At 37.6% G+C, this 15135-nt stretch overlaps 1 protein-coding gene across 5 annotated transcripts in view; it reads left to right on the forward strand.

The window, feature by feature from the left end:
* Window positions 1–5859: 5859 nt before the first annotated feature.
* LOC102226400 (ankyrin-1) overlaps window positions 5860–15135 on the forward strand; it is a 77970-nt gene continuing 68694 nt past the window's right edge. For 4 of the 5 annotated variants that reach the window (XM_023337951.1, XM_023337952.1, XM_023337953.1 and 1 more), the window contains exon 1: window positions 5861–6648. In XM_023337951.1, coding sequence (XP_023193719.1) covers window positions 6523–6648 — 126 coding nt within the window. In that variant the 5' untranslated portion in view covers window positions 5861–6522. Of the gene's footprint in view, window positions 6649–15135 lie in introns of all 5 variants that reach the window. The other variant, XM_023337956.1, reaches the window with a different exon arrangement.

Consider the following 15135-nt stretch of genomic DNA (forward strand, 5'->3'; position numbering starts at 1 on the left):
CCTCGCCTTCCTTCTCCTGTTTTTTCCTGCCTCCCCCCATGTGCCGAGCCAACGCCCCGTTGCTGCAGTGCAGCTTCTTTCTGTCTCTGCAGTGAGACAGTGAGGAGGCAGCGGGACGGGTTTTACATGTTGGCAGTTTGTCGTGTTGTAGTTGGAGAAAGAATGTTGCTGGGACCTTTTTTTTTGGTAGATTCAATCACAGTACTGCCTCAGTCATAAAAATTATGTCTTTAAAGGTTTTTGGAAATTAATCTGATAAAGTGCAGCAGCTCCAGCAGGTCATTTCACTTCAGTCCTCCCACTCCCTAAAACATAGTTTTCTTAAGCTATTCCACAAGTTCTGAGGAATCATTAAATGTCTAAACTGAGATGTTCCCAGGATCACTTACTAAAATACAATCTTCAAACTCAGACGTCTGCAAGACAGCCAAAGCTTGCCTCTTCCTCCATCAGGATTACCAACTGGTTTGTGATTGAAAAAGCTGTTTTTTTTCCCTCAAGTAAAAGGAAACATTGCCACAGACAAATCATTGCATTCTTTTTTTTTTCTGGCATCCTTGTCATTGCTGCAGGTAAACTTAAGGAACCAAGTGAACATCTCCTCCCACATTACATCACCCAGCTGTCTGAAAATGGGATAGATTTTTTTAAGCAAGCAGTAAACTGTGGTTTTGGCCTCTGAGAATAATGGAAAAGCGAGACCAAAAGCTTAGATTTTATCTTAGAAGATGGATGAGGCCATCAGGGAGTAAGGAAGAGTCGGATGCTTGATGACAATGCTACATGGAAGTTAGTGAACTGATAAATGGAGCTAATCAAAGCCTCACAGAAAAAAAGATTAGGAAAAATCTCAGTAGTTTTTAAACTAACACTGATGGCAAAAAGAAAGCAACTGAGAGATGAAGTTTATGTAAAGTTGTTTTAAAAAAATTTGAATTTCTATTGCTTTAGCATTTTTTCAATACACCAAGATGTTTTACAGTAATTTAATTTAGTATTGAATATGTCTTTGGAGTCATATCTTAAATTTTGACATTCAAACTGGTGCATCTACAAAGTTGTACTCCATATCAAAAGCAAGAAATTTATGACCAGAACTTTTTTGTGGACTCTGTACTTAAAGCTGTTGCCCTGTCATGGTCACCAGATTGGTACAAATCCTCTGTTTAGCAGCATTTTCAAAATCCAGCATCTTACATGTCTTTTATAACCTACTGATACTCAATATAGCCTCTAAACACCTTCCGGGAAAAAATGTACACAACATATTTTGCAGAATCATCAAAGATCAATGATTTTCTACATAATACAACACATTGCAAAAATACAAAAACTCTTATGAGTCAGCTTGCTGGAGTGACTGTTGAGTCTGGTGCAGTACTTTTGATGTATCAAATAGCAACGTTTTTCTTTAAAACTGGAACTATGAAAAATAAATTGCCCTCATGCACATCAGTGGTTCATGCATGACAATCCAGAATAACATCAAAAGCACTAGAGACCTCACCTGCATCTGATAACATCAGTGGTCATAGCTCAACAATAAGTAGGAGATAGGCATATGGAGTGCATATGGACTAAAAGCTATAGCTACAGTTATTCAGGAAAAATAACAAATTACCAACACATAGTTTGGGAATGCTTTGTTACTTTTCTCAAATGGCCTACTCAAAGTATGGGTTCAAATATAATTGAGATCTAGGACCATTAACAGGCCCATGAATGTTGGTAAAGCACTATTTTTCTTCATTAGACTATTGTCATATTGACTGAGCTGTATCTGTCCCATTAATTATGACCTTGATTTCTGCCTTGATTTCTGACTTGTGTTACTCCATCATGACACAATCTGACATAAATTGAAGATCACAACTGCAGTAAAGAGAGACGCCCACTCTGTCAGACTGTGAAACTGGAAGAGGACTAGACTCCTGGCATCTCTGCAGCACCTGCTAATCTATGGAACATTGAAGTTTGCTGAAACACTGCATGGCAAACACATTTACTGTAATCTAGCTCTTGTAAAATTCTAAAGAAGGAGAGAGAGAAAAGATACAAGACACTATAGATTAGTATTGATTGGCAGCAATGCGGGTCTTGTTCTCAAGTGCTTGTGAGTTGCTCTCTCAGGGTGTTGCCAGGTAATCTAAGCCTCAGAGGTCAGCAGGATTCCTGGCAGGTTGAATTAGGCATTCCTGCAGCACCAAAGGAAACCAAGGCGTAGCTGTTAAGACCCTTCATGACTGTTTTAGAGATGATCACCTCATTTCACTTTCATTTTTGTTTTTGAAAACTATCACAGGATGCCTATGCGGTGTTGGATGTCGTGTGTTTAAGGGGAAATACAATAAAGTTGAAGAATATGCAAGCTGAGCTTCCTGAAAAGGTTTTGGCAATAAAAAAGGAGACTGAACTAAAACCAGGACGAATTTCATGTGCGTGCAAGTCTTTCCATCAGCAGTTCAGGACAGAAAGAGAGGACGTTTTTATTATTCCTCTCCTAGGCAGGACAAGGGTCTGCAGTACTGTTATGCCTTGGCTTCAGCATGGGTGACTCTGTGATAATTTGTTGGGCGACTGCCAAATGCATTTCGCCCCCCAAAGCACTTTGATTCTCACAGAGTGCGTCTGGCACGCTCTGCTCCAGTGATCAATGGTTCCTAATGGAGGGACGCTCATGTGCAGCAAAAGTTTTAATTAGAACGCTTTTTTTCTGAAGCCATAAATGAATTTAGACAATGGTTTCTGTCTTTCAGATGTGTGGGAACAATTTTGAGTTGTCTGAGGGCTTTACAAAAAGGACATTTCAAGGATTTAATCAGTAATGGAGCAATTTATAAAACAACTGATAAAAAGTAAAAAGTAGACCAAGAATTATTTAATTGATGTTAATGTAAGTTATTTATACATCCTTGTGTTGCCAGTTTGTCCATCTATCTATCTGAATGTATATATTTGAGAAAATCCACTGGACAAAATTACATATATATAGCATACAACAGAAAAAGGAAAAGGTTACTTGTTGACAAAAATATTTATTTAAAAAAAAAAAAAAGAAAAACCCAGTGGTACAACAGCTGAAATATTTAGAAGACTAAAGTTCTTTTTATTACAATTATGTGTCAGTGCTATACACTAGAAATACAGCATGAGTTAATTGTTCTGTATATTTGTGAATATTAAGCACAGCTTAAGTTAGAATCCAGGGACTTCCACAGAAACAAAGTAGAGACAGAGTTTTGTAGCAAACATTTTAAAATTTGCCCTGTAAAGGATAGTGGTTGATCAATTTTTTCACAATATAAATATTAAAACTTTGCTGTCACCTACAGTTTAAAGTCTGCCAGTGCATGGACTGACCTAGACTGCAGAAGCAGTCCATGTCTATTCTTATTCCACTAACAAGACTAGAAGATGTAAACAAATAAAAACAGAAACACATGATTTTTTACCTCTTCTAAATAAAAGAGTGACTAGGATGCTGCATGTATTTGCAGCAAATTAACAGTGACTCAAAGTGAAAAATCATCATATATGAGTAAAAGGAGGTGAACATTTTTTTTCTTTTTTTAATCTGGCCAGGAGTGGTTGCTTGTGAAGGTGAACTGAAATGAAAATAATTCTGAATAAAAACAAACAAATAAAACAAGTGAAAACCAGAGAACGTCCAAAGACAGTTCCTCACATTTTAAAAATATTATTACTCTCTGACAAAATAACAAAAATGTTTTGCACTGTATGTTTTAAAACTTACCAAACCTTTATAATACTATTATATATACTTCTCCAAATCTGACAATCTGAAGCAAATTCAGTAGTTTATGCATAAGTAAATAGACAAACACATTTTAATTAATTTGAAAATAACAAAAAAAGAAATCAAGGTGAAGGGGACAATATGTCCCTTGTTGCAGTGACCAGAGCTTTTCAATCTACTTTTTGCACTTTACATTGTCCAGAGCAAAACTGGCTGAGTCCCAGTGCGTTTAGTGCTGAGGTAAGCACTCGTCATTGTCAAGGACAAACACTTCAGGACACTCTGTATGTTTTGGAGTGAGGCCAAATGACGTATGACAGAAAGGTAAGGGTGGTGTGAAGGAGTTTTAGGACATTTTAGAGACATTTTTAACATAGGATGTAATATTTATGCAAAAAAGAAATACAAATTTAACTGAGCTCTATGTATGAAAGAATCAGTGATGCCAAAAAGAGAAATATGTTTTGAAAAGTTCTGTAAAATAACATTACACTGTCAAAAATATATAAAAAGATTTTATGTTGTTTATATGAACTTAGGACACATATACTACACATAAAATGGCATTACAAATCTAATCATATTGTTAATAAAACATCTCTGCTGTTAACTGGTATAGACACATACATTCACTTCTCTCCATCACAGCTGATAAAATTACAGTAAATATTTAAAAAATACATTTTATAAAGAAGCTATACAGAAGTTATTTTAATCATTCATTGAAAACCTGAGCAATATTTTATGTTTGAAACGGGGGGAAAAAAGCACAGAGAGAGTAATAACATCTTTTGGCCACCAGGTGGTAGAGTGATACAAATAATGTCACAATGCAAAAGCTGTTGCAATCTACCTTCAAGCTTCAAACAGTAAATCATCAGACATCATCGACTGGAACCCTTTCAGTACTGAAATGTGTAGAGCATGACATCCTGGAGTTAAACAAAGCACCTTTGTGTTTTTAAACACAACTCTTTCTGGTGACAGTGCAACACTGTCTGATTTGGCAAAAACTTTGCTTACACATTTTTTGTGAATAAAATCTTAAATGGCTAAATCATGACAATGCAACATCTCTTTGAATGTACAGCAGCATTTATTTTAAGTCTTTGGGGTTGATTGAACTGTGTGTTACTTGACATCTTTGCTTGTCTACCAACAAAAAACACATCATAACGGAGACTCATCACCTTGTACGTTTGGGTGTTACCATGGAGCACTAAGAAAATATTACTGACCATTAAGATGATACAATATTCATATTCATGTTCCTTACATATTTTCAAAATGCTATGTAGACCTGGCAGGGTGGAGTGCAATAAGTTAATATTATCTTAATATGACAAAAAAATTCATCAGGCATATAATATATAACGGGCCTGACTGTTTATGTTTTTATAGCAAGTCAACAATAAATGCAGCTAATTAATCATTAGACACATTTTAGCCCCATTCTATTATAACTTGCTGAGCCTATTAGTATTCATGTACTCAAAGCAATAGTCGATATACTTTGCTTCATAAAATTTTTGAGAGTTTATTAAATGTCTCATGTTTATGCCATCTGAAAAAATAGAATGAACATTGGTGTGATTGTTAAAATAAACTATTGTTCCTTTTAATACAAATTTACAGTCTGCATCAGAGATTCTTGTTTTGTCAGATGAAAATAAAAAAACATCTGAATTTATTGGTAATGAACTTTAAATTAAAAATTTTTGTGAATAATTATCTGTCAAATATTGAAATCTGTGCCAGCTACTCTGTGTTTATTCAATTCTCTGCCTGTTCTCCAGCATCAAACATCCATGTGGGCATTTCTGATGTGATGGTAAGCGGTGGAACAAAAGGAGGGAGAGGGAAGACATGCAATTTTAATGACCAGTTCATGTTGGGTTTTTTTTTTCCTCTTTTCATTTCTCTGACACAAAAACGTGATAGAAGCAGCCTGATATTGTTTCCATGCTGCCACAACATATGATATTCAACGCATGACCAAGATACTTATGATAAATACTGTATTCTGTCACCTAATGTGTGTTGTGCACCTATTTCATGCGTTTTTTCCCCCCTTTCTCCATCTATTCCCAGGAAGGAGGTGTCACAGTCAGAGTCGGGGAAGACGTGAGAGTATTTGGAGGCATTCCGTGTCTTTGGCGCCCTTTTCCTTTTGTACCTCACTTATGCAATGTGCAGCAACAGCTCATGTACAAGATGCGTGTCACACAGAAAGAAAAGACGCGGAGCGGCTTGAGTAGAAGGATGCTTGACAGACAGAAAGGAGAGAGCTCTGCAGCAGGATCCCCACGGCGCTGCTGAACATAAAACTGCGTGGCTGGTCTCCGCAAGCAGAAGGGAGGAGAGAGGAGAGAAGGGAGGAAGGCAGAGAAGAAAGCAGGGGGAGGGGAGGCAGCTCAGTTCAGTGCGGTGCTGTAGCTGAGTGGATGAGGCAGCAGCATCAGCACCACTAGCTGTAGCATCCTCTCCTTTTGTGGAGGCTGGGGCGGGGGGGTGGAGGGAGCTGTCTTGTAGCTGCTGCAGGATCAACATTATCTGCATACACAGAAACATATCCGGTCACCTCGTCACACGCACCCATGCCGTGGCGGCCAGAGACAAGGAGGTGGTGGTAAGTGACGGGGTAAGCTCGGGGGACAGGAGGAAACAGGGACGGCTGGAGGGATCCCAAACGTGAGGAGGGCTGGAGGGACGGTGACTGGAGCAGAAGCAGCAGCAGCAGCAGCGGCAGCAGTAGCAGCGGCACCATGGCGCAAGCTGCCAAGCAGCTCCGCAAGACCAAGGACCTCGCAGAGGCCGCCGCCCAGGAGCAGCGGGAGAAGGAGGAGGAGAAGATCAAAAAGAGGAATCGATCCAGAGACCGCAGACGCAAGGTACGAATGTTCTACCTCAGGAGGCTGGGCAGGTGGTGCTTACATTCTTGTGTCCATCTTTCCCATCATAGCTGTCGTTTTCCCCCTCGCAGACTCTGTCACACTGCAAACATCGTGCATGATTGGTTGGAACGCAATTGCAGAAGTATAATTGCACAGATGGATTTGTAGGCTCAGCGTGTGTGTGTGTGTGTGGGGGGGGGGGTATGTATGTGTGTAACCAGTCAAGCATTGATGCTCTGGTGCAGGTTTTGTCTGCTCCGTCAGATATTTTGCCATCGGGGGAAATGGCTCTTAATACCAGTAGGGATGTGACTAATACCTGCTGTTTGCAGAATAACACACTATGCCATTCATTTCTTTTACCTGAGAACCCTTGCAGTGGGTGCAGCTTTTTCATGTTAACAAGATTCAGTATTTTATATGTGCACATATTGTTTCCTTGCGCAAAGCCCTAAACAAGCTCTACTCTCTCTCAAAAAGCTCTGCCAGAGTTAGATTTGCTGTCTTCCCCCATATTGCATTTTTTTTTTCTCACTGGGAGAAAATGGAGGGGGAAGATGGAGGTACAGTCTAATAATAGATGCAGTTTTAATGCTTTTGTGCATCTTTTTGGGCTGCAGGTGTTATTTGAAGAAAAATATAACAAATGTTGATCAAGTAACATCTAAACCTTTTGTTACAAACTTGATACATGGAATAATATCAGATAAGTGTGATGCTTTCAGTCACCTTCACATTCCATGCCTCCTGTTCACTCTCCTGCTCTAACTGAGCCACTAAGTGCAGATTTGACTGAGGTTGTGCTTCCTTGCTATTGTGTTAGGGTGATTTATAGTGATAATGTTTGAGAAAAGTTGGCTGTTTGTTTGTGGATCAGTCAGAATCCCGATTCTGATTGGATAGAGACACACGACTTCATTCTGTTTTTAGGTACAGCATATACAGCATAGTGTTACCATCAAAGAAAGAGTCTGATTTTATGCATTTGTGTTTGTGTTTGTTCAAATGCATTTGGAAGTGAGAGCATGCTTTCACAGGATGACAAAATTGCACCAAATGAGTTGTTTATCAAACATTTAATGGAAACTGTGGAGTATGCCAGGTGTTTGCAGAGAAGAAAGCTGCAGCACTCGGGGACTACAGACTTCTTATTTACTGGCTCTCAGCGTGAAACGGATCATTTGTTCTAAATGCCAAATGGTGAAGATGCATCTGCCATTATGAGGCTTTTAGAGAAGAGAGATACTTAACTTGTCAAGCTAACCAGAAAACTAAAACATTGTTGTAGTACAACATAATTATAACACAATGTCTGTCCTTCTAATCTAAAAAAAAAACACAAAACAACTATGATCAGGTGTTTCATTTTAAAGTAGGACTGATTTTACCAAATGCTAGATGCTCAGTCTGCAGAGCACAGAAAGTACACAAACAACAAAAGAATCTCTGAAACGTGGATTAGTATTCTGAGACATTGCAGATGCTTGAGCACAAGCTTTGCTGAGAATGAATTTGTGTGTTTTTTGTAGATGTATTTAGCCCAACCAAGCAGACAATGGTCTCTCTTTGATCACTAAGCATCTATGCCTATTGGCTTATTTTGTATTCTCTGACCAAAAATAGACTTTTTACGTGAATTGTTGGAATCCAGTTGAAGGTCTGCTGTGTTCCTCATAAGAGGCAGTGTTTTGTCTTGGTGTAGCAGCAGAAACATGAAAGTTTCATGATTCTGCTCAGTTTAACATGATAACTTTTCTCAGCAAATTGTTTGTTTTAAAAGAAAGGAGCATATTAAGAACACATTTACTGTAGTAACTGTGGTTCTCATCAAATGTTGATGTTGCACAGGATGTTCTTTTGACCTTGGCAGTTTATTGCCTTCATGATAAAAGTTTCTTTGGCAGTGAGCCATATTCCAGAGTTTGCGTGATCAGCAATATATCGATGAGCTAAAAGTGTTCAATAAATTATCTCTAGGAAGCACCTGCTGCAAGAACCTACTAAATTAAATTTATCTTCAGCTACTCCTTAGAAAATTAGCCTCCTATGTGGTTGTATATTGATGCATTATATAATTGTCTTAGATACAACAAATCTATCCAAATCTGACTCTGATAGTGTCAGATTTAGACAGAGCTATTTATCTGAGTTGATCTGATTTAGCTATTTATGTATATTTGTCTAATAGAGACATACCCCATAGCACCTGTATTTGCATCTGTGACTGCAATGAAAGAGGATTCTATAAAGTGCTGATTGAATACAAATTCATGCCACACTTAAAATATTTTATTAGATAAGCAAATAAGAGAATCTTGAATCATTTCCTATTTACTTCTCAATAAATAGGAGAAGTAAATAGGATCCGATGCCTGTATCTGATAGGTCAACCTTGTGTTGACCTATCAGATACAGGTACTTTTGTAATTCACTGTAGAAACAGTAAGGACAGAGAGGGTTGCCCATTTGTTTAAAGTGTTTTGCTGGGTTTCATAAGCCCAAGGCATATGCAATACAGCAATAATGGAATGTTCGTAGCTCAAATGCAGCTCTGCCTGTCTGGCCATCCTCCCTCAGCAAAACCACTCTCAGCAACCAGGCCCTTTCACTGTGTTCTTAACATGAACCAGTCTTCCTTCTCTCTGAAATATTTGCTACGTGCCCTGAAGTGCAAAGTCAAAGAGACAGAGAGGAGAAGAGGCACGTGCAGGTCTTAGAGTTCAGAGATATTAATTAGCTCCAGTCTACGTAAATCAAACTCAGAAGCATGGGATCTCTCTTCCCTACTTGTCCCCCTTTAACTAATCTTTCTGTCACTTCCCTGAACTGATGAGCCCTGATATAGCAGCAGGAAACGTTCTGCTGTCTAAGGTAAATGCTATGCAGATGCAGAACAGTTTGCAGTCATTTTTTTCTTTGTCTCCACATCTTTAAAAATAAAAGTGTAGACCATTAGTGTTTGCTAATATTGGTCTACTCTTACTCAGGATTATGCTTTGTGTAGAATTGTCAGCTTTTGATATTTGTGAGAGATGTCTGACCAAAGATTTAAACTGATGTGATTAAAATAGCTTTATATGCAGTAACTGTTGTGGTTTTAGCCATGGGAACTTTCTGACCAGGGAGAAGTAAAAAGTGATGTAGCAAAGGATATGGATGAGCAAAAACATGAGTTTTTTAAAATTAAACCATACAATAATACAATGCATTTGATATCACTTACTGAAGATGGCCAGTAGAATAATTATTACTATTGCTGTGATACTGGGACCCCAGTTTGGTTCAAGTTGTTAAACTGAAAGGAGTAATGGACTTCTATGACATGCAGGAAAACAACCCCACACTATAATGCTACAATCATTATAGTTGGTAACATTTATTAGTTTGAAAGAACTTATGCTTCTCCAGACACGTACGTTGTTCTTGTGACCACATCTTTGCCTTGTCTGGTCAAAACAGTTTCCTCAGAAGGCGGGCAAATTAATTTTGGTGGAGGGACTTATTCCCTTTTAGACACCTTTGTCCATTGTAATGTGAAACTACTGTACAAACAGATTCCAGCTCATTCCAGGTTTTTCTGACCCCAGCACCAATTTTCTTTCTTTTCAGAGGGACAGTTTGAATCAGAGGCCTAAAAGTTAGATCAAATTTGGTGTTCTATCAAAACAACGGTTTCAAATACACATCAAAACTGATTTTGGAGAAGACAAATCTGTCTATTAGAATGGCCATTGGTGTCTCCCACCTACACCTTGCTGAAAATGTGTGATCTCTAATTAAAACCCATTTCCGAAACTAGTCAATTTAAATGAGCTCTACCAATTCTAGCAGGAAGAACGGGTTAAATATCCAACTGGAATTAGTTCACAAGCTTACTGGTGGCTACAAAAAGCATGTGGTTGAGGGACAACTTGGTACCAATCCTTGTTTGTTGCATAGTAGATCTGTGCCTTGTCATTTTTGATTGTCAGCAAAAGTATTTCCAATATTCCTATATAGTAAAATAAAGGATTCCCACATAAAAATTCCACCTTGGAAGGGTAGACCTTTAAATCGAGCACTGTAGTCAGCAGAAGCCTGATGGATTCTAGTAATACATTATTTTGTCAATGGAGTTCATGAAAATGATCAAGATAGCACTACTCATGACGTTACTCTGTAGCATGAACCTACTAGGGAGATTAAGCTTTTACTGCAATGCTTAACATGAAGCTCCTTAGGCCCATGCATTTATTTGTTTGTTTTTATTTGCTCCAGGCTTGCACTTACATATAAGTGCCAGATCCAAACGGATCCAGGATTTCATAATGGACATTGCATGCTCTCTTTGTTTCCTCTTTTTAGATAACTTTTTGTGTGCACACATGATATCTTATTCCAATTGCCAAAATTCTGTCTGATATGTCCTTGTACAACATGGATGGCATTATCATTGACATTTTGGAGAAACTACATAAAAATAGGTAAAGATTGCTCTTGTAGAACAAGATAGAATTTTGAAAATCTAAATTTTCTTCAATAAACTGTAAAGATCAAAAGGAAATTATGATGACAAAATTGCTAACATGATGAAATTGTTATAAAGTAACCCAGTTTTCCCCATGCAAGGTGAGGTTTTCCATAATGGCACGGTATGGAACATTTTAACAAGTTCCCCAAACAAATGGTATAGATTATTCTATACTTTCTTCAGATCTTACTGAAACTATATATATATTTAAGACAAGGTAGATTCAGGAGTATGTTTCTACATTCTTTTTTGAAACAAAATGTTAAAGTTGGTTCCTTTGAAAAAGTCTCCAACAAAGTAATACAGCATTATTGGCTCCTTGTGGCCTAACATTTTTAAATATATTGCTTAATTTAAAGAGATGTAGTCAGAGGGTGAATCTATACTATATACTATAAGGAGGAATCTTACAGTAGATTATTTGGGGATTTAAAATGAAATTGTTCTAGGCATCCTCTACAAGCTCTCTTATTATGAAAACAGTGTATAACAAGATTTGGCTTCAAAATAGCTACAACTTGTTCATAACAACCATTACGAAGCTTATTGTGTAAAGTCTTGAAGCTAGGCTAAGGACAGAATTAAAAAAAAGTTTGTATAGTTGTATAGATATTTAGCTGTTTAATATTACTTAACACTAGACCGGCAATAATGTGGGGTGAGAAAAAAGCATCCACACAGATTCATAGAAGTTTGACATATTTTTGCACAGCATTGTACATAGGTGGCACTTCTAGAGATTGTGTTTTTTCCTCTCCTTTGAGGAGAGGAAAAGTATATGAGCCAAGGTCGAGCAGAGCAGACAGCACTCATGACCAACCCAAAGCTGCCACAGGCTATATTTACCTGGCTGCCTAGAATTACACTGCATCTGAGAGCAGAGCTTTCTATCTGTCTACACACCACTACAGTGTGCTAGCTAAGCACCTGGTCTGATACTTTATCTGATGTTCCCTTGGATCTGTGTCTGGCGAAACAACATGGATGATTCCAGAATACAAGCACAATGGAGGATAGTCATCAAACCTCTGTGAAGTTTTATCTAGAGCACTGACACTTTGTGATCTGCAGATCAAAAGAATTGCATAAAAGTATGTCTGGTCAGACGTCTTTTATCTGTGGAAGTCATTTTGTTCTGTTAATGCTAGTCTTAGTAGACATTTTTTCAGTTATATGCCTACAATACTGTAAAATGTTGAAGATTTGCATCTTTCTTGCCAGCATTTTCCACAAATGAGTGTTCGCTATCACTGCTTGCAAGTGATAGTGTGTAGCTCTGGCCTGGTGGGATGGGATAAGAAAAGGATGGGAGACTTTCAGCAAAGTCTTTTGAAATATTTAGGTAATTTAGAGTGACAGATGTCCCTGTAGTAATTATGAATGGACTGAGCACATGGTGGATGGTTGAAGTGGTGGATGAGCAAGTGTCTTGTTGATGCAAGATTATACTTTTGACAAATTACTGGTAGGACAAAAATTGTTGTTGGGATATGAGTTGGAGCCTCCTACACTGAGTCCTGGATTTCTGCATATTCTGAGCAGGATATATGAGAGATCTTCTGGAGTGTGTCAAAAAAAGGTGTACACTCTCCATTATGCATAACTTACCGTGCCCACAACTTCCCCAGTGAGATTGTGGTGGTTATTACCATTATTAAACTTAATATTGAGTCCTGGATGCAGTGTGGAAGAACCTGGTAGCAGTATTGGCAGCTAATCCATGACATGTGACCCACAAACACACTGTGGATCGGTGACAACTTATTGTTTTTAAACAGTGATCTTTAAACATGATCCATGTAAACAGTCTCAAACATGTATTATACCCTAAGCTTTTCACATGTGGAAATACTCACATTAGTGATCTGTTTGACCCATCTGAGCCTATTAGCAAAATCCCTAACATTTTTGTGGGATTAATTAGAGGAAAAGTGAAAGTGAGTGATGTGGACTGGAACAGTGCCACACACACTCTCGTATATAGACAAAGAATGTACACCCCCGCACGCACTTAGAGATGTAACACGGCATTATGTAATGGAATTAGAGCTCCTGAAGGTCTGCAAGGATCATGTGGCTTACAGGAGCCAACTAATGCACTGAAGCAGCCTCTCCCAGGCACACCCTGACTCCATCATTTTCCTCCACCGCTGGCCTGAACACATTTTATAGTGCATGCAATGTCTAATGAATGTAGTGGTAGCATGTTCAAAAATCAAATAAAATTTTATGGTGTTCTTCAAAATGCCATCAATGAAATCATGAGGTTGTGAATAGTATAGTATTGCAGGTTTGAGTTTATTTTATGAAATTGATCTCTGGCTGCCAGCAAAACAAAATTTGACAAAGACTGACTTATTAAATTATAGGAAGTATAAGTTCAGTTAAATGAACTGCAATAATTGCCATGCAGTAAATTAAATCTTTGTCCGTTATTTTATAAGACTATTTATTGATTGATATATTTTTCAAACTAGTCTTTTGTCCACCATGGATAATAGAATATATTTCATTGAAAATACAATGAATCCACAAAGCACAATCAAAAGTTTTAAATTGAAATCAGTGAAAGCTAAATTTCTCTTACTATTTACTAGTTGGTAAATCATCTAATTATAAAACCATTTAGGGGTCAAATAATTGGTAGCATAAAATGTGACAGATAGTGTGATAGTTACTTTTTAAATGAGATATTTACAGTTCCAGTAAATAACTGTAAACATTTTTGTCCATGCTAATTTTTTTCTTTACAATTATCCATACCTGGAAAATATTATGATTCTTAAATTTGACAGATTTTGCAAAACCTTTCCCACCAAAGTTGGGGTTTGACGCAATAAAACTCCAGTTTTCTTACTACTTTAAACTTCTTCAAGCATACGTCTATGTAACTCCCGTAACTGATTTGATTTTTGTGTCTCTGCACGGTGAAAGGGGATGCAGAGATACCCCCTTTCACCAGTCAGTCCTGTTACGTGTCGGAGGAAAGTTGGAAAGCTGTCTCCATTTTCTGGCTTCATCTTTCACCATAACCAACTTTCCGTTATGAACAACTTTTTCATAAATGCACCCAAACAGAAAATAAATAAATTTTAAAAAGCAGCACATTTGTAAACTATTGTGATTTTTGTGATTGGGGCTACCAAAAAGGTCTAAATAATATTATATGATTATCTGACCTTCATTCAAGCTTTTCTCTCAGTGATAGCAGCTGGGTTCATGGAAACACCAGGATACTGACTCAAAGCAGGAAAAATAACAACTTTTAAAGAATTTACTGAGGATGAAAATTAACAAAATGCCGTGTTTGCTTGCTGTATTGCTGCGTTCCACTGAACACAGAGGCATCGAGCTGGAAAATTCACACTGCACTTGTATAAATACTTCATTGCTAATTTAATTTTAAACTCTAGATGGAAGACAGAAAACTACAACTCTTCGTTCCCTTTGTTCCATCAGCTATGTGTCTGTTTCTCCGATGTAGCTGCATTCTTCCATTTTAATCTGATCACTTACCACTCTCTGCTTCAAACACTCTGTCTGCATCGTCCATCGTACTTCATTAACTGCTCTCTTGATTGCCGTTTTATACTGCAAGTGTAAAGTGGTCAAATCTTATGCTCCAGTTTTTGCTAACTCAAAGGGGCTTCATTGAATGAAAAGATTAATGACAACATAAAATATTTACAGTGTTTCTACTGTGCAAATGAGTTGCAGGGACACGAACAGAACAGCTGAATAAGTTCTCTTCTGTGCACTTGACAGTCATTTGAAAAGAATAAATCAATTTACAAGTCTGTAGAAAGAATCTATGAATAGTAGAATCGAGCATGCATTTACCTTATTGGTTTAAAAAACTGAAATAGATATGTTTTTGTTTATTCATAAGTAATGGAATCAATAAACCAATATTTTCAACTCAGAAAAGTTGAAAATATAGGAACATTTATTCCTGCCAACATGAATGAATGCTC

This window comes from Xiphophorus maculatus, chromosome 8 (assembly GCF_002775205.1).
Source record: "Xiphophorus maculatus strain JP 163 A chromosome 8, X_maculatus-5.0-male, whole genome shotgun sequence".
Taxonomy (NCBI): domain Eukaryota; kingdom Metazoa; phylum Chordata; class Actinopteri; order Cyprinodontiformes; family Poeciliidae; genus Xiphophorus; species Xiphophorus maculatus.